The sequence below is a fragment of the Aplysia californica genome, unplaced genomic scaffold, assembly GCF_000002075.1.
Source record: "Aplysia californica isolate F4 #8 unplaced genomic scaffold, AplCal3.0 scaffold00620, whole genome shotgun sequence".
NCBI lineage: Eukaryota > Metazoa > Mollusca > Gastropoda > Aplysiida > Aplysiidae > Aplysia > Aplysia californica.
Window position 1 is genome coordinate 402,072 of NW_004797890.1, and position 19,267 is coordinate 421,338.

Consider the following 19,267-nt stretch of genomic DNA (forward strand, 5'->3'; position numbering starts at 1 on the left):
ATTTCGAAGGAGTAGTTCGTCGCCATATTTGGACAGGAAAATATTTCAGGAAGGTCGATAAAAATAATAACTTATTTGTTGTTGTTTTTTGTGGTTGTGGTGTTGTCGCCGTAGTTGTTGCTGTAGGTGGTGGTGGTTTTGCTGTTGTCAGTGCCATTGTTGCTACTGTTGCAGCTTAAAACATGTCCACCACTAGACACACTGAATGTAAATTCGAGAGCAGAGCAGTTCGTCGTCTTGTCTGGGCACAAAGTTGAGACTTGGAAATACTTGTTCCAGGAAGAATCGAGAAAAATAACTTGGGCCTACTACGATTTGTATTTCAAACTTTTGCCAAGCAGATCAAATCCTTATGAGCTTCACTACACCACAGCTGCTGGAATACCCCTTAAAAAAAAAAAATAAAAAAATAAAATAAGCAACAACAAAAAAACAACCCAACAAAGCAACCCCCCCGCCCCAAGGAGGGATGTCATCATTTCTGTTATACTTCTCCATGTTAGTTGACTTGGACGTTGAGCAGCCTTACTGACGCCGGAAACGCTTTACTCTAAAAAGGGACCCGGCATCGAAACCAAGGGAGGAATTCTTCAACTTGCGTTATTTTAAATTTTCTCAAAGCTCTCTACCACAACTAGGCTATTCCTATCGGAGATAGAAATCAAATTCGGAAGTCTTAATTCATTTTTAAAAAAACCTTACATTTTTTTCGAGTACCTCTGTCTTTCTGTTGGGACATTGTATCCGTTTCAACCAAGGTAGGCTTTGACAGGCAGGACCGGAAGCCCGCTTCTTGAAAGATCTAAGTTATGTCGATGAGGATGTATAAACAACTACATTATTTTAAAAAAGACACTACTTTATTAGTTTCTTTATCCCCACAATTTGTGTGAATAGTTCGACATGTCGCTGTGGTATGCAAAGACGCAAAATTCAGTTCCGACTTTGGGACTACATGTACATTGGGACTCTGTTTCATCGAGTGTCTGCGTTTTTCTGCTGCGGTGCTGTATGATACACAGTATCCCATTCAGCCTAGATTGACCCTTATAGCCTGATTCAAAGCTGACCACTTCAGTAACAAAAAAAACCCCTGAGTCTATGGAGGTGTAAAACATTTACAAAACTCAATATGAAATGATGATTAATTAAAGAAGAAACTTAAACTACCACCTGATATAAGACGAGGGTCTGACTAGCATCTGAGAAACATAATATGCTTATTAATCTTACACTCCTGAATGTTCTATGCACACCAAAAAAACCCGCATCATCACGATCACATTTCACGATATGTTTGTTTATTAAATAAAAGAGAATTTCTCATACATTTCAAAATCAAAACACAATGCATACATGATACTTATTTTGTTCGCACCCCAAAACATTTGTTATAAAAAGGAACATGAGTCAGAATCAGCTACTACAATGACATACCATCACCAACAGCCAAACAGCAAAATACTCATGTACTACCGTGGCAGTAACATTATGTGAGGCGTGCTGACAAAATGAGTTCCTTCTCGCAGTCCACAAATGGAGATATTGGCCAAAAATTTGTCGATTTTCTATTGATGCCATATATTCTTTAGGTATAACATACCTTTTATTTCATACTTATAAATTGTAAAAACTCCACCATAAATGTGATGGATCCATTTCCTTAAGGCCTGAGTCCGAGCAGTAACTCATTTTGTCAGCACACTTCACATATAAGCCGTGACATACAATGACATTCCATCAGAAAAGTATTGATTTTGGCATACCAGCATTAGCATACTGAACTAACTCAACAACTGCAATATATTCCAACAGCGACATATCAACATTTTGCACCTAGAACAACAGTATCTGCGAGTCAATAAATAGGACAAACTACACCTCAGCTCAAGGTATGTTAATACATGTATTAATGAGATATGATATATATTTAAAGAATCTGTCCAGAAAGAAAGACATGGATTTTTTTTAAAAACTTGATATGAAAGAGTAAACAATAAAAACTATAAAGACTACAAAAATATGATGTCCCCTACACCCTTCCCTCCAGAGACTTCAGATTTTGCATGCCGCAATAATTATCTTTTACAGAAAGATCATGAAGTCCGAAAGTCTGGTTAAAAATCCAGAAAATAAACCACATTTACTTTATTTAAATGTGACAACTCAACGTTCAACCCTGTTCATCAGTGAAAGTCAGTACACCTCACAATGATATCTAACTTTCATCAAGTAGGACCAAACATAAGACACCCTAAAAGGTAGAAAGATCAGTACTTCCACTGAAAGTTTCATTTTAAGACGCAGCCATCACATGGACAGTTAAAGATACACTGGGATAATGGATGCTGTCCACATAGACACAAAACTATGGATATGGGTTAGGGTTAGGGTTAGGGTTAGGGTTAGGGTTAGGGTTAGGGTCCCATCCAGTCTATCTGTGAATATCCAAGTCCGCACAACTCACAAAGATATTCACCTGTCATAAAGCTGTCCCCGTGGTTTTATGCACCACGCATAATTTAGCAATATTTGATTATTTTTTTGCAAAATTTCTGATTATTTTCCTTTATCATTCTTTGTTAAAATAAACATAATCGCATAATTTCACATTTTTGGGTTCAGTTTGCTTAATTTCATAATTTTTTTTGCATAAAACCACGGGGACAAATAAAGTCGGATCAAACATAAGGTGCCCTTAGAGGTAAAAAAGATCAGCCGGAAGGCTAATTTTGAGGTGCACCCATCTCAAGGACAGTTGGTAAAAAATACATTGATATGATGGGAGCTGTCCTCATGGATACGAGACTAGGGATGTGATGTGTCTACACTCAGAGGCCAGTCCACCAACTGGTTTTTTGTTTTTGTTTTTGTAAAGTGTTTTACGGCGCTGGCAACTGCATAAGGTCATATGAGCGCGCGGGACACACCCAATATTTTCAGTTGGTAGGAAATTTTGAATTTTGCCTGGGTGGCAGCCGAAGCCTACTCTTTTTTTTATCGATTTTAGACCACCAAGGGATCTTTAACGAGCGCAACTTGCACACGAGCCCTCCGAGATTTTTCGCCCTTGTCCAAGAAGGCTAGGTGTAGATCTTTCCTACCAGAAGATCAGGGGTGTGGCTGAAAGACAGCAGTAAGAAGAACCAAAGGAGTAGCAGTAGAAAGGCTGCAGAAAGAATCGGGAGCCCAGAGGAAGGGGCAAAGGAGGTGAGGGGGTGGGGGCAGAAAGAGGAGACGAAAGCAGATGACAGAACATTGCTAGAGAGCAGGAAATGAGGTGAAAGGAGACAAATTTAAAGAAGAAAATTTTTCGATCGCTACCCGGATTCGAACCCGGGGTTTAAACCCCGGGCCTTTTTTTTTTAAAAAAGAAGCCCCCCCCCCCCCCCCCCCCCCCCCCCCCCCACCAACTGGGCTAACACAACAAACAATAACGTATGAAATGGGAGATTCACACTTACGACAAGCACACAAACACACTCATGCGCATCACACACATGCACGCACACACACACATTCACACAAGCCTACACACTGAGTCACAACACTACATAATAATAATAATAATAAATAGCTTTTGTATAGCTGATATCCCCACTCGACAGCAAGCTCTACGCATAAGAGTACGCATGTAGGAGAATTTTATAAGGTATGGAATGTAAAATAAAAGAATATTCAACATCAGCATGACTCTCACGTGATAAATCATGGAGGAGACATTCTCGTGTCTTTTGTATATGAATTCAAAGCCTGACTAGACACGAATGGGTCAAAAAAGACCCACAAACGACTTTACTTCCATGCAAAGTCAGAGATCAAGGGATGACAATCCCCCCACAACAAAACCATTGGCTCTGTTCTCTCTCAAGAAGACTATCACCTTTCACACGACACATTAAGCCCAGTATTGCATTATGTCACAAACAGTTGGCCAACTTTTTTGTCTGTGAGTAGTGTGAGTTGTGGACAAGGAAAATAAGAGAAGTCTGCAGCACCAGCACAACACACAACTATGTAGTTATGCTTCTAACTGACAAAATAGTCATAAAATTAATATTTTGTTGTAGTGCGGAACAGGGCTAAGATACGTTTTTCTGCATGAAAACTCTCAACATCAGTTTAAAGAAGAGGTGTTTCCAAACTCACTGAACGTTCAAATAGAAAGATAACTACAGGAACAGTAGCGGTTTGAACAATACAACAGCAACACATAGTGGGGGTTCAAACTTGTTTGTTAGTGGATAGAAACAAGGACCAGACAGCACTCCTCTGGACCAAAAAAAAATGTGTACAAGCCAGAACAATGTCCCGTCACTGTTTTAGTGATGCATCCACTTGAAAAACTACCCCCGCCCCTCCCCCCCCACACACGATCATTATGCCAATAGCCTCAAAGTAAACGCAAGTTATACCATAGCAACAGCTTTATATTTTAAAAAATCCCATTAAAATCATATGTGTGTGTGCCTAAAGAAAGGTACAAAGAGTCAGATTTTAACCATTTTGAGTTAAGGGTTGTAACTAATATGACATTCAATGCTGAACATAGTGGGTTTTTTTAATTTTTAAGATATCTTGAGTAGTTTTTGATTGCACATTTTGCAAGGTAGGTTATATAGATTTAATTTGGAGAAAATTATCTTTTAAGTTTAGAACACACACAAACTTGAAAAAAACGATAATTCGATTGTTTCTAAAGTATATTTCTTCATGGAAAATTTGTTTCAGAATTTCGCATTCAGTTGACAGCAATATCATGATAGAATTCAATGGTAAAACATAGAGGGGAAAAGAAAACGTTCTTCAAGAATAGATTTTAACACCTTTAAAAAGCAGTTTCCATTATCTTTTTAAAACATCCTACACTCAAAATAATTCAAAATAAAACATTTAAAAGTCAAATCAATGAAAACTCTTTTAACACATTGTTAAAAAATGGTGGAACTATCATTTTTTTATGGAAATACATTTTGGTCAAGAAAGAGATTTCTTTTGTTTTAAAAAAAAATGGTCTGTGGCGACTTTTGGTATCTTTCTTTAGGCACACACACATATAGCCTACTAACACATTGAATAAACTACAATAGTATCTTTAAAAGACATGAGAAAAATCATTAGCCCGCACATAACCTCATACCACAGAAATAGGCTTTGTGAATGACACAGTTCAGGATACATGTATCACAAGGTGGATATGTTGCGTAATGGGATATGTTGCGTAAAGGGATATGTGTGTTTGTAAAAGAGATACTACTCCAACAAGCACTAAAAGATTTCACATACAATATGATATATATGCAAGAGGACCTTGAACAAGCACCATGAAAAATAAAGCAGAAAAATAAGAACAGACTTGCCAACTGTACCAAGTCCAAAAATAGATGTTTTTCCTCCGAATCCTCCACCAAAAATAGGAGGGTTTTTTTTCAGAATCTTCCCCCCAAAAAGAGAGGGTTTTTTTTCAGAATCTCCCCTAAACAATAGGAGTTTTTATCAGAATCATCCCTCCAAAAGTAAGAGTTTTCTTCAGAATCCTCCCCCCAAAATAAGAGTTTCAAACTCCCCTAAAAAATTTGAGTTTTCTTCAGAATCCACCCCAAAAAATAGGAGTTTAGGGGAAAAATTGTAGTCTCCAGAATCACAGAACATTAACATTACGCTGCAAACTAATCATGACAAATAAACATGTATTGTAAAAAAACGCAACCAAAAATGCATATCTTCACAACATTTACGTTAAGCCGCATATAACCTGACGGAAATTGTATTCAGGAAAAAAAAAAAGATTTTATGCAAATCCAATCAAACTGGTAAAAAAACCCATTACACATGAAACATCAGTTGAAATATTTGCTGATTAAAAAGCTTTTCATAAAAACTGTTACCTATAATAATCTAATACAAAAAAGTAAACTTGAAGAGAAACAACAAATATAATGAATTCCAATACATCACTGGGGAGTGAAGTTTGTCAGATAAAGCAACAAAATGTGAAGCAAGCAACTTATTAAAATATCAATAAAAAGTGAAGCAAGCAACTTATTAAAATATCAATAAAAAGTGATCGCTCATGGTGATCAGGGCAACAAAAAGAACATTTAAAAATTTTTTAAAGCTAACAAAAATGTACTGATGAAGAAATATATAAACAATTGTAAAAGGAAAAAATGAGAATGTTTAGAACCAAGATGTGTTTGTTTGTTCAATAAAGCGAGCTGATGATGTCCAAAAGTTCCCATAAAAAATGACGCAAAAATAACAAAGCGGTCATAAAACCACGGCCACCTTTCATTTCGCTACCTTAAAATTACACAAAGTTCTGACATTTTGGCCGTTTTGAGTCATTAAGACCATGAAGTCAGAAACCAAGTGCTTTATCTGCTCTATCAAAATCATGATATCATTCTGAGTCGTTACAGAGATATTCAAAGAAATGCACCCGAAAAAGCTTGACATGATGTGAAACTCAAAATCTTTGAAGTCAAATTTTCCCAAACTAGGTGCTGAGCAAGTAGAACTTTGTAATTCTGAGAGAGCAAACTTATCTATCTGAATTGGCAGTGAACAAACTACATTCCATACTTGCAATAACTTCCACTTGAGATGGATCTTGACAAACCAGGTAAATCTCAAAGACAAAAAAACACAAAGTTTGTTCATTTTTCATAAATCTGAGTAAAATGTTATCGTCTGTTTAAGACAGCATAACTTTGGCTCTTCAAACATGTGCCTCACCCAAGTGCTTCAACAATAAACACAGTGCAGTATTTTAGTTTAGTTTTGTAAGAGTTTTATGGCACTTGCAACACATTAAGGTCAATTAAGTGCCAAAGAATAGATACATGTGTTACAAAAGAGTAACATACACAAAAAAGAAGGAGAGATAAGGATGACAAATGTTTGATCGGAAAGGAGGAGAAGACCACACCAGAGCACCCGCCAACCACCCACAGTGCAGTATTTTAACATATTCCATAAATTCATATAAAAAAAGAAGAAAGACAGCACCAGCTGCTCTTCCTTAGAAAGATTTACTGGTTTTGATAATTCAAACACAAAAGACAATGTGACAAGACTAAAACAACTCTATTTCACAACACAGATGAGTCAGAAACCTTTATATTTATATACTAATACAGTAGTCTCTGCCTAAGATCCCGGTGCTTGGGAGCAAGGCAAATGTGGGATCTTAGGCAAACGGGATCTTAGCCGACGGATCAAGGGAAGAATCTGCGGTGACCCATGTTAAGGCCCATAACTGGTAAAATGGTCTCCCTCAAATCTAAAATGAACTGGCGTGACCCCTGAGTGGGTTAATGATTTATTCTGGAGAGAAAAGAGAGGTCAACCTGGATGATCAACCACAGTGGCATGAAGCATGCAATTTATGCTTATTATCCTATGGTAAGTCTCAAGTAAGTTTTACGTTTATTCAGTTGCCCCTCCTCCCCTCCCCTCATCTGTCCAAAATTTACAGCTCTCCATCTCAGACCGAGTTCCCCCACCTTTATGATTATCGTTACGCACCATTACACTGTGACCACACCAATTAAAATTTAGTCTGTTCCGCAAATTTACTGCTGCAATGGTCAGGAAAGAGTTCACAGTTCAATGTGATCCCGCCAAGAGCGAACCTGTAGGCCCTATCCACCCAGCGAGTGAAGTAAGTTTGGGTGGAGAGCTCAGATGAGAGTGTGATGTTTTGGATAAGCAAACGCGTCGGTCAGTTCCCACCTCGGTGTGATCCCATTGGGGCAAACAATGTTTCTTGTCATCGAGTTCTACAACGCTCATGTGATCACATTAGTTAAAGTGGCTGATCTTTGATGCAACAGGCAGTTCAATAATCTCATCTTTTCCCTCTTGGTTGATCGGCAGTGTTCGCCCCTATTTTTGTTCCATACATTATGATCTGAAATGCAGCATCTTAGCCGAATGAAGACCTTCAGAGTGAATCAGAGCGGGATCTAGGGGATGACTTTTGTACAGTAAAAATTTGGTTTTCTTAAAACAGCGGGATCTTAGGCGAACTGGGATAGTAATCGGTGGGATCTTAGGAGGAGACTACTGAATACACATAAACACAACATCATGGTACTGAACCAATGATAAACCACTCAAGTTTGGTTGGAACAACAACAAAAGCAACAAATTTTTTCTCTCAGTTTTAGTAAAATTTTTACAACACAAATAGAACAACAAACATGTTAATGCTGCAAGTCAGACATACCGTCCAATCGAACTTCCAAAGAAACAGACAAACTAGAGCAGAACATCTTCAAAAGCTGTCTCTTGAAGCTTAAACCTTCTTTGTTACATGTATGCGTTTTACACTTTCATCGAAGTAATCTAGATTATTCAGGAGGTGGGTTTCAAACCTGCCTTAACCCTATTTGTACGCTCTGGGGTTATTTTGTACCTCCGGGGTTGTACTCTTCACATTTATAAATACTACTAGTACAAAGATCTCTTTGAAACTTTCAGTATTTCTCAAAAAATCATTTTGACAGACTGCCATGCAAAGCGAATGGATTGGACTAACAAGTAAATTTTCTGTTTGGAAAGTGGTGGCACAGAGTTCCCCACCTCGTATGGATGCGATAGTAAAACACGACATACGGATAGGGTTAAATGGCCAACTCGGGCTGAGGGGGATACAGTTACAATGTCCCAGCAGCAATACAGAGATGCTTGATAAAAACTGTTCCCAGACAGCAATTGAACTTAGGTCTTCTGCATGCCAGGGAGAAATGCCAAACAGCTACACCTCAAAGGTTATGCTTTGACCTCAGACTTAGACAGATACATACTAAAGATTCAGCCACAGTACTTAGAGCATAATGCAAGACAAAACAGACAGACCCACAGAGACACACTGTTGACCAGACTACTACAACATCCGGGACTAGGGATAACAGGAAATAGGCCAATTCACAAGAGCTCCTTGAGCACTTTACTATAGACCATCTACGACATAACACTCTCAGAAAATATCAAATGGGGACACACATATAACAAACACAAAATGTTCAAAAGATCATTTTAAAAAAACATAATTTCAAAACTTAACAGCACCTTTTTTCTTCAAAGACGTCATTATGAGAAGCAGAAGATTTGAGCAATTTTTTGAGAGTCTACCAAAAAAAAATCATATACAGGAGTAGCAATTTCGATTTTCATGCCATTATCAGTCACAAACTATAGTTTGGAAGACGTTTTTATATAATCTGTGTCTGTGGAAAGTGAAGAGTGAAAACGCTGTCCATCACTCTCTTTGTTCTGCGTGAGGGCAGTCTCGCCAAATATCCGGTCGTCTAGACTTGTGTTATGCAAGCTGTGAAGGTTGTACAGAAAATTTCCCGTTGCCAAGCTTTAGGCCCTACTTGTCGGTGTGTTTTGAGGATCGGAGCTTGCGTCTAGAGGGAGTGATCGTGCGTTTGTACGTCTAAATTATATTAGTAAAAAAACCCTCATATGACTAAAGCGTGCGTTTGAGCAGAGCGTGCTTTTGTATGACGTGCGTTTAGGCGGAGACAACTGCATATATATACAATATACAGATTTTGTCTCGTAGCCTGCAACAGTACAACATCAACGAAAACACTGTGGGATAATAAAATGATACAAAAATGATATGTATAAATTTTATGTTTATAACACATTCAATGCTTTATTATATTTTTCAACTAGCATCATGTAGTTTCCCATGTAAAAGAGTTGCAAAAATATTACTGGACACAAGTTCACTTAGAAAAAGCTTATGAAATAAAAAAGGCACAATATTACACAGAGTGCCCCCCTCACAGACGACAGCAGTGAGTTCCCACCCAGTTCACGACACTACATAGATTTTACATGGTCTGGCCCTTTTGACAGGTACACACACATATTTGTTGAATAAACATGTAATCAAGAGATTCAATACTCAGTGTGGTAGAAAGAGAACAATGTGATATTAGACATGTAATAAGACAGGACATACACACATTCAGAAAGAAAGAAAGAAAAGGAAAGTGAGCGAAAGAGTATAAAGGAAATGGGATGAAAGGGAGGGAGAAAGAGAAACAGAGAGAAAAAGAGAGAAACAGAGAGAGAGAGAGAGAGAGAGAGAGAGAGAGAGAGAGAGAGAGAGAGAGAACAAGAACAAAGCAAAAATGTATTTTCTTTGTTTCTCCCTTACAACAAATTTACTTACAAACACACAGAAAATTAACACACACTACACAGTAACAAACAAATCATCCTTTCGATGGCGAAACAGGCGGTGGAGGCTGTCGCTTGAAGGTTGCAATCTCGTACAGCCCAACTCTGTAACGTGGCAGCCACTGACCTCCCTTGTACACTTTGCCCCGCAGCTGATCTACCCAGAAGCCACCCTCCGGGAGGTATATGTCTCGACCTCGTGCATTTTCGTATAGAACGGGCGCTACCAACAAGTCTCGGCCCAGGATGAACTCGCAGTCGATGAACTGAGCAATGCTGTCATGTGGTGCCACCCACCACAGTGGCCGGGCAATAGGAACCCCTGCAAACGACACATTAAATCACATTGAGTAATCTGCAGTTTTTTTAGTAAGAGTTTTACGGCACTTGCAACAAAATACTGTCATATAAAAGAGCCAAAATTAGAAAAGTTACAAGAGAGTAACAAACACACAAAAAAAGAAGGAGTGGAGATCATAAGACTAACAGATGTTTGATAGTAATAGGAAAGAAGAACAAGCAAACCAACCACCTCAAGACTCAGAGCACCTATTATCTGTAGTTAGACAAACAATCACACACTTCATACATGAGTATTGACAGACTGAAAACGTTCATGCTAAAAACAAAACAAAACAAACACTTTTACTTTGAGAATCATGACTGATAACAAGATCTAAAAAACGAGACCATGTCACTCCATTATTAAAAGAACTGCATTGGCTCCCTGTAAAAGAACGAATAATATTTAAAATCTGCGTCATGTGTTTCAAATGTGTAAATAAAACTGCTCCTTTTTATCTGCAAGAACTTATCAGTATATATAAACCAGGGAGAAACCTAAGATCATCGAACGATAACACCCTACTTGTGACACCTGTAAAATCATACAAATCATATGGAGAGAGATCTTTCTCATATCTTGGTCCATTTATGTGGAACAGATTACCCATGAAACTAAGACAAATAAGAACACTTGATAGCTTCAAAAGACATCTTAAACATTTTCTGTTCCTACAGGCCTATCCTTCATAAGCTTTTAACGTTAGCTTTCATTATATTTGTTCTTTTCCTATGTCTGGATGAAAATAGTCTCTCTGTGTGTGTGTGTGTGTGTGTGTGTGTGTGTGTGTGTGTGTGTGTGTGTGTGTGTGTGTGTGTGTGTGTGTATGTGTGTGTGTGTGTGTGCATTAATGTATATTGCGTGAGAAGAAAGGAAGTAGTAAGAAAGGTTTTTGAAAAATGGGTATTCCAATGTAAAGCGCATTGAGCTACTTTTTTTGGAAATGCGCTCTATAAATGTTATATATTATTTATTATTATTATTATATGTGAGGCAGCGTGGGGGAATCATGCTCTCGTCAATTTTTGGGCATGTAGAGTTATTGGTATAAATTTGTTTGGAAACCTATATATATATTAATGATATAAAAAAAAAGTATCTAGTACAACACCTATTTTATTAAACAATACAAAAACCTGTAGTGTGCAACTTGACAGCACAGACATAACCAAAGAATGAACCCCCCCCCCCCCCTCATCTCACACGTGATACCAGTCCATTGATCTCAGTGAGCAGACAAAAGCACCACCACCTGTGTTTGCAGTGTAAACACTCTACATTATTTGCCATGCACACAACAGACACGAGTTTTATTAGCATAACGGGAAATATATTTTATCTACTTGTAGTGTATCACTGTGTTTCTGTTAACACAATACTGATTTAGTTTAGTTCTTAGTAAGCTTCTTATGGGACTTGCGACACACTGGGTCAAATAAATAAGTGGCGAAGATTAGAACCTGCGTCACTGTTACAACAGAGTAACGGACACAAAAAAGAGAGAGGAGAAAATTAATAAGGACAAAGATATTTGATAAGAGGAAAGAAGAAGCAAACCGTAAAGCCAAGAGAACCTGCTAACCACCCATAAATTGGTTTTCCACCCAGCACAAGCTGGCCCATACTGTAGGGTCGAAGAAGCCTTTTTGTATACAGTCAAACCTGTGTAAAACGGAATCGCAAGGGAGCCAGAAAAAAATTCCGTCTTAGACAGGGGAATTTAGGGGGAGATGGAGGTGGGGGGGGGGGGGGGGTTCAAAGGCCCAGCCGGTGGGATCAAGGATCACTTGTCCGATCGGCAAGCCGTGGTCAAAACTTCACACCTCTCAATTGCTATCCTGTCCGATAATGACATGCGTCAATCTTACTTATCTAATTACCATCAGTGCTTGCCTTTCCAAGGACTACTGTTTGACCTATTAAAAACAGAAACGCTTGAACATCTCCTTTGCTTCCACCCTTAGCCCCACCCACCAATTCCACCCCTCACTGCCATCATTGTAACAACGATTCGAGGAACTCTTTTCTCGGCTGGCCGTACGATCAGGGCGGCAGGCATTGGTCATTCTTCTCATTTCACACCTCTGGCTTCTGGCTACCAAGGAAAGTTTCCGCTACTCGAGCACTCTCACGGGAAGTCGTGAGACTTCACACCCACACTACATTGACCATCTGCATCGCTCAGGGCTCACATGAAGGGGTAACATAGTAACATCTACCCCCAAATTGCACCCCTACTCCTCTTCCTCAACCAGCGGCATAGCCATAGCGTTAAATTTAGAGTCGGCGGAACCAAACTTGGGAGTTTTGTTTCAAATCAGGGTTGAGCGGGCAAAGCATTTTCCGTCTTAGACAGGTGAAATCCTCGGAAGGGAGCGGATTTTTCTTTCCGTTTCCGCGTTGGACAGGTTTCTGTTTTATACAGGTAATTAAAGAGGAATATATCAAGGGGGGAGCGGGGAGATTCTGTTAAGACAGGTTTCTGTTTTATACAGGTTTCCGTTAAGGCAGGTTCGACTGTATTTTGTGAACAAAAATAATATATATATATATTATAAAATTTACTATTTCAGGTGTGTTTGTAATGCATGTTGCTTGTCTGTGTGTGTCTCAGTGTTATATATATATAACAACACTTACAATCCCATCAACTGACGTTATACCAATATCATCTCACAGCTTGTTTATTTATCTTACTTTATGAAATTATATCAGTCTACCTTCAATAGAAGGTGAGATATTTGCGACAGAATGAGATGGGGGCCGCCTTATTTAAAAACGATTAGTACGAAAATGGCCGCCAAATTTAGGTGATTTCAATGGCTTGAAAATCCTTGGAAACTGTAAATGAACTTTTTTTGTGTGTCTTTGTTCAACATTTTTCATTAAAATACACAAGTAAATTTAATGCGGTTTTAAATTATATTAGGAGTTGAGCCAAACAACAAAAATTAGAGAAAATTACTGGTCGATTTCTTTGATTACATTAATTCGACGAGCCCCTGATTTCACTACAGTAACTTAATATAGATGGATTTTATGTATAAATTATAAAGCAAGTCTTTTGTTTAAAAAATTGATTCTTACCATTATTTCAGCATGGGTGGAATTACTACTTTATAAAAACAAGTGGAGAGCTACAAACTAAACAAGTAAAAGGACAAGAACAGAAAACACTTGATAAAAAAAAAAGAATAAATAGTACTTAAAAGAACATGCGGCACGCCGCGGTGGAATCAGGCTTTTGTAAATTTTTGGGCATACGGATTTGATGGTATCATCTTAAGGCCTGTCCATTTTCCTTGTTTTGTCAGAAAATAACATCCATCTTTGTTGAATAGAAGTCGAGATATGAGTGATTGAAAGAGGTGAGGGTCATCTGGTTTCAGAGGTAAAATTAGCGAGAAAATGGCCGCCAAAGCCAAAGTTGAGTTATTGCTTTAGCTTGAGAGTCCGTGGAAACTGAAAATTTACATTTCTTCTGCCTTTAATCAACATTACTCAGTAAAATCAACCCAGAAATGTGCTCTTTAATGGGCATGAAAGGTGTTGAGCCAAAAAACGAAAATTCGATAAAAATTCCCATACCAGCAGAAAAAATGTCAATTTCTTGCCTTTCATTATTTTGACAAGCGCCTGATTTCACTACGTTGCCTCACATATTTCATCAAGGAATCATCATTGAGTGTGTTTGTCTAAAGATTTTAAAGAACCTAGAGATTGCTTCTGAGCGGGGCACTAAACAAATGCATATATATATATATATATATATATATAAAATAAAATTTACTATTTCAGGTGTGTTTGTAATGCATGTTGCTTGTCTGTGTGTGTCTCAGTGTGTTTGCATGGTGTGTAAAAAAGGGTGTATACTTACAGAGAGGTGCACACTGCTAGTGAGAATAATAATATGTGGGATCTTTAATTTCAAGTCTTGTGTATATATAATATCTCAAAGTAAGTGTGATACCTCTGTATCGGGGAAAGTGCATGTGTGGGTTGGGTGATTGCAACTTGAGTTTGTGGATATGTGTAAGTAATGTGTGTTTGTGTGTAAGTGTGTGTGTGTGTGTGTGTGTGTGTGTGTGTGTGTGTGTGTGTGTGTGTGTGTGTGTGTGTGCGCTTGCGTGTGTGTGTATGTGTGTGTGTGTGTGTGTGAGTGTGTGTGTGTCTCATCTGGGGCTGTGGTGTCATAAGCAGTCAGAGATGGGAACAGCACGCAGGATCAACACAGGCCCGGGGGTCCTTGAAAAGTGCTGAACATGGGTCACTGAAATGTCCCAGCAGACATGTTGTATGTGTGTGTGTATGTGTGGGTGTGTACGAATGTGTGTGTGTGTGTTTGTGTGGTTATGTCATGTGCGTGTGTGTGTGCATGTTTGTGTGAGTATGAGTGTGTGTGTGTGTGAGATTGTGTACTTAGTTTGCTTTATAATGGCTTTATAAAACTTTATTAAAACGGCGTCAAACTGCCTCTCTCTGTCTCTCTGTGGGCAGGATATGACCAAATGCTCACCTGTTTCAGTGGTTTCCTTCACAGCTCCTGAAAAATACTGTGGCCACAAGACTTGCTGACGGAACTGCAGTACCTCTCTTGTGTAGTTAGCGATTTTCTCCCCATACTCCCATGGTCCAACAGAGAACTCCATGACTGGAAGGTAGGCCGAGAGCTGTAACCATCTTATAAAGAGTTCTTTATTGGGTAACGAATTTCTGGCAGAGGTTGAGTCAGCTGATGTCTTCAAACCACCGATTGGGCCGGCCAGGACGAATGGATATCCCAGAAGTCCATAGGTCAACACAGTAGGTATCACTGACTTCAGTCCCTTGTTATGCATCCAGGTGGAGGCCATGGGCCCAGCATCAGCCACAAATGTGTCTTGTTGACTTTTGAATCCACTACCCATCAGCGAATAGCCACCTAATTCACCAGCTATCTCAGAGTATGCCGTGGTGAAATCATTCAAAGATGGAAGAGCTGACTTTGTCTCCATATGCTCTTTTTCCAGAGACTCAAAGAAGTTAAAAGCATGACCCCCAGAAAAGCGAAAGCCAGCAACAGAGACTTGGCTTTTGATATCCATTAACTGACCTTTGTACCACCGGACTGCTTCTTCATTTGTGACATCTAAGAAAAGTGGCAAGTGAATGTCTTCGGCATTTCGCATTGTTCCGTGAACAGAGTACTGCTCATATTTTTCTCTGGGCACATGTGGAAAAACCTCTGTTCCAACCATGAATTTGTCTCCTGTATTGTCTGAGAGTAATTCCATTATAAACTGATTTGAGTGAGAAAATCTTTTTTCGTGAAAATAAAAGTTGCCACTTGCACGTGAGTAGTTGCCGTCAATAAGGAACATGCTGTAAGGCAAATTCCCAGCAGTGATATTCTTCACAAACGCCATAACACCAGTCAGTCTTTGAAACATCATGCTCCTTCCTCGAGTACTCCAGATTGGCTTCTGCAAGATCTCTGTTTTGGGGGCTTCATACGGGTGTAAAATTTTCTCAGATTTCATAATTTTACGGTGAACTGACTTTCCAGTCTTTGCCTTGCAGACACGATATTTCAACAGGTTGTAATTTCCAAAGGTTTTTGAATCATATGGCCTCTGAAAGGCAGATTTAAAGCATATTTCTTTTCCCTTTCCACCGACTGACACAAATAATGGCAAATGGTTGTCAACTAATATAGCCACTCCGCTGGAGCTAAAGAAAAACGGTTCGATGAAAGAGTCAAAATTAGCTTCCTTTCCATCAGTAGGTATATTTTGTCTTGTCAAAAAAGCCTGCATGGGTACATTTGCACGATTTAGAGGCCATCTGTGTACCGACAGACCACCTCCACCATACCAGTTCACCTTGTTATTCATCTTGAAGCAATTAGTTATCTCTTTGTCTTTGTCACTAGTATACCACTGAACGTAGAGGCAAGGCATATCACCTATTTCCATTTCATATAATGCTGCTTTAACATTATTTTCAAAGTTCGCACAGACCTGTGAATGTTTCTTCTGCAACTTTTCTTTCAACGTGGGGTCCAGTTGCTCCTCCTCGAAGTTGGAAAAATTATTCCGACAGAATGAATTTGGTGCTGGGACCTGAGAATCAATAAATTTATAAGGAGCAGAAATTGCAAGATAAGGGATTCCATTTTCCTGATCTTTGAAAACAAAAGTTTTGAATTCTTTGTCGTAAGAAACATCACCAATCTCTAAAGCAGCTGATGAATGCATGATATGAACTATCTTCGACCTTCCCGAGAGCAGCACTGACACCATAACGATAATGACTGTAATTCCTAAAACAGACAGGCCAATTTTGACCATCCTTCCCATTTTTCTCTTAGGCAAAACCATTTTTTGTTCGTCCTCCTTCAGCAAGATGTCTGTGGTGCCGTCATGCATCCCTTCACACAGCAAAGCAACGCCGACGGATTTTTTATTATTACTTTTAATATTTAGCACTGTGAGACCTCGGCCCACTTGTTGACAATAACATTCCTTCAGCGAGGATGACTTCCCTTAGTTACATGGTAATAAACTCGATTTCATCCGTGAAGAAGCAATCCGACGAATACAAAACATGTACGGTCCACCTTCCCAAACAAAACAATTATAATGAAACAATTGTGGCTTTCAGCTCGAAGACGTTTTTTGCACTAAATAAATCCCAGGGATAAATTCAAAACGTTCTTCGTGGTAGGGAAAACAAACTGCCAAGAAAATCTCCGACTCTTTTTAAGAAAAACTTTTTGAGAAACGGTTTCACAGCGTTGGATTTCGCCAACTGCAATACTACAATGAATATTATTAGTAATATTAATGAATAGATAGGCCTATTATAACACAGTGGGTGTCGCATTCAAAAATTTCAACGAGTTCACATTCAGCGAGAAGTCGGCTCCAACGAGACAATCCTTAATCCCTGATTTTTTCCCTCTCTTTGTAGATGTATGTGAGCTCCAACGATGTTGCAAACAGACTGACGTCGCTTTCAACGAGGTCGCGATAACCAAATAAAAGCAATTATTATATCGGCCCCAAAAGCGAAGAATTAATTTTTCTCCTTTCTGTCCATCTTACGCGAAGCACAATGCCCACCCTCGATTCCTTGCACATTTACTTGTATTGCTAGATATAGTGTGCCTCGTAATATGGGTCCCAAAGCCAAGAGGATTATGGGCGAGGGTTAGCCTACGGCAGGGATGGGAGCCTAGGGGATGGGTGGGAACCTAGGCTAGGTGGGAACACAATATGCGGGCTGTTTGAAACTGGATGAACTCTGGATCGGAAGGTTTAGATCGAAACCATTTTTTTTTTCAATTTTCTTTTCTTCCCCTGATAAGAAAATCCAAGCTCCCGGCTTTACTTTATGTAGATCTAGGCCTAGATGTGAGAGGGTATGTTTCGACACGAGAAGTGTTCTGGAAAAGGAATAATTAAAAATGCAGAAATGACGGTCAGAACACAGCTCAATCACTCTCACACTGATGCTGTTTGAGACTTTCGTCATCAGGGTGAACAACTTTCAATTCCTGGTACATTCCGCCACCGCCACATTTATACTTGTAAATGAATAAATAAATACGTTCAAAAATGATCCCGTCGTATTCATTATGTTACAAGTTACAACGGCAATCTCTCTAAATTTTTTTTAATTGCGGGACGGGACAAAGGCCGATTACGTAACTGCTCGATGCAAACTGGTCTGTAGGGCCTACGTGATGTGGAAGAATCAAACGGGCGCTCTGATTCGAACCTCTCAGGGGAGTTCTGATATGGAGCCTCATCAACTTGGTTAAGTCTTGACTATGAAAACTTACCACCATTGCAACACTTGCTCATAATCCCCTTTTCTCCAGGGCCTAGCGGTGGGTTATCTGTACAAGTTAAAAATGTACGTGTCTTAAATTTACGCCCCCACGACACAATTTAGATAATTTAGGAGGCGGGCTTCTTTCTTGTCTGGGGCAATCTAGGCTTAAGACAGGCCTATACAGTGTCCATGCAGATAGACAGATACTCGATGAAATTATTCTCCTGACACGTAATCGAACTCACGTCTTCTCACGGCAAATTAAAGTGCCTACCCAATACTGTATGTACACCACAGTCACAGTGAGACCTCAGACGCTCTTGCACTTACAATAATAGTACAGTAGTCTCCGCCTAAGATCCCGGTGCTCGGGAGCAAGGAAATGCGGGATCTTAGGCGAACCGGGATCTTAACCGACGAACCCAGGGGAGAATCTATGGTGAACCATGTTAAGGCTCAATAACGGTAAAATGGTCTCCCTCCACTCTACAATGAACTGACGTTCCCTCTTGGTGGGTTTATGACGTATGGTGAGCAAACAGTGGTTAACCTTGATGACCTATCACAGTCCATAGTAGGATGAGGCGTGCCATTTTCACTTATTATCCTATCATGAGTCTCAGGATCTACGATTATCCAGTTGCCCCTCCTCTTTACCTGTCAAACATTTATAGCTTTCCATCTCTGACCGAGCCCCCCCCCCCCCCCCCACTCCCTCCAAACCGCCTTTGTCGTTACACACCATTACGTCGGGGACACACCAATTGAAATTCAGTCTATATCGCAAATTTGGGAGTAGGGGCAACTGCTGCAATGGTCAAGGAAGAGTTCACGGTTCGATGTGATCCCGCCAGGAGCGAACTTGTAGGCCCTACCCACCCAGCGAGTGATGCAAGTTTA

General features: G+C 39.4%; 1 protein-coding gene across 1 annotated transcript; it reads right to left on the bottom strand.

Moving 5' to 3' along the window:
• Positions 1 to 10,176: 10,176 nt before the first annotated feature.
• On the bottom strand, positions 10,177 to 17,198 carry LOC101854045 (myogenesis-regulating glycosidase). Its single transcript, XM_005107663.3, has 2 exons — positions 15,066 to 17,198; positions 10,177 to 10,528 (listed from the first exon to the last, which is right to left on the bottom strand). The coding sequence occupies exons 1-2, from the start codon at positions 16,954 to 16,956 to the stop codon at positions 10,242 to 10,244; spliced, it is 2,178 nt and encodes a 725-aa protein (XP_005107720.1). The 5' UTR covers positions 16,957 to 17,198; the 3' UTR covers positions 10,177 to 10,241.
• Positions 17,199 to 19,267: the final 2,069 nt, after the last annotated feature.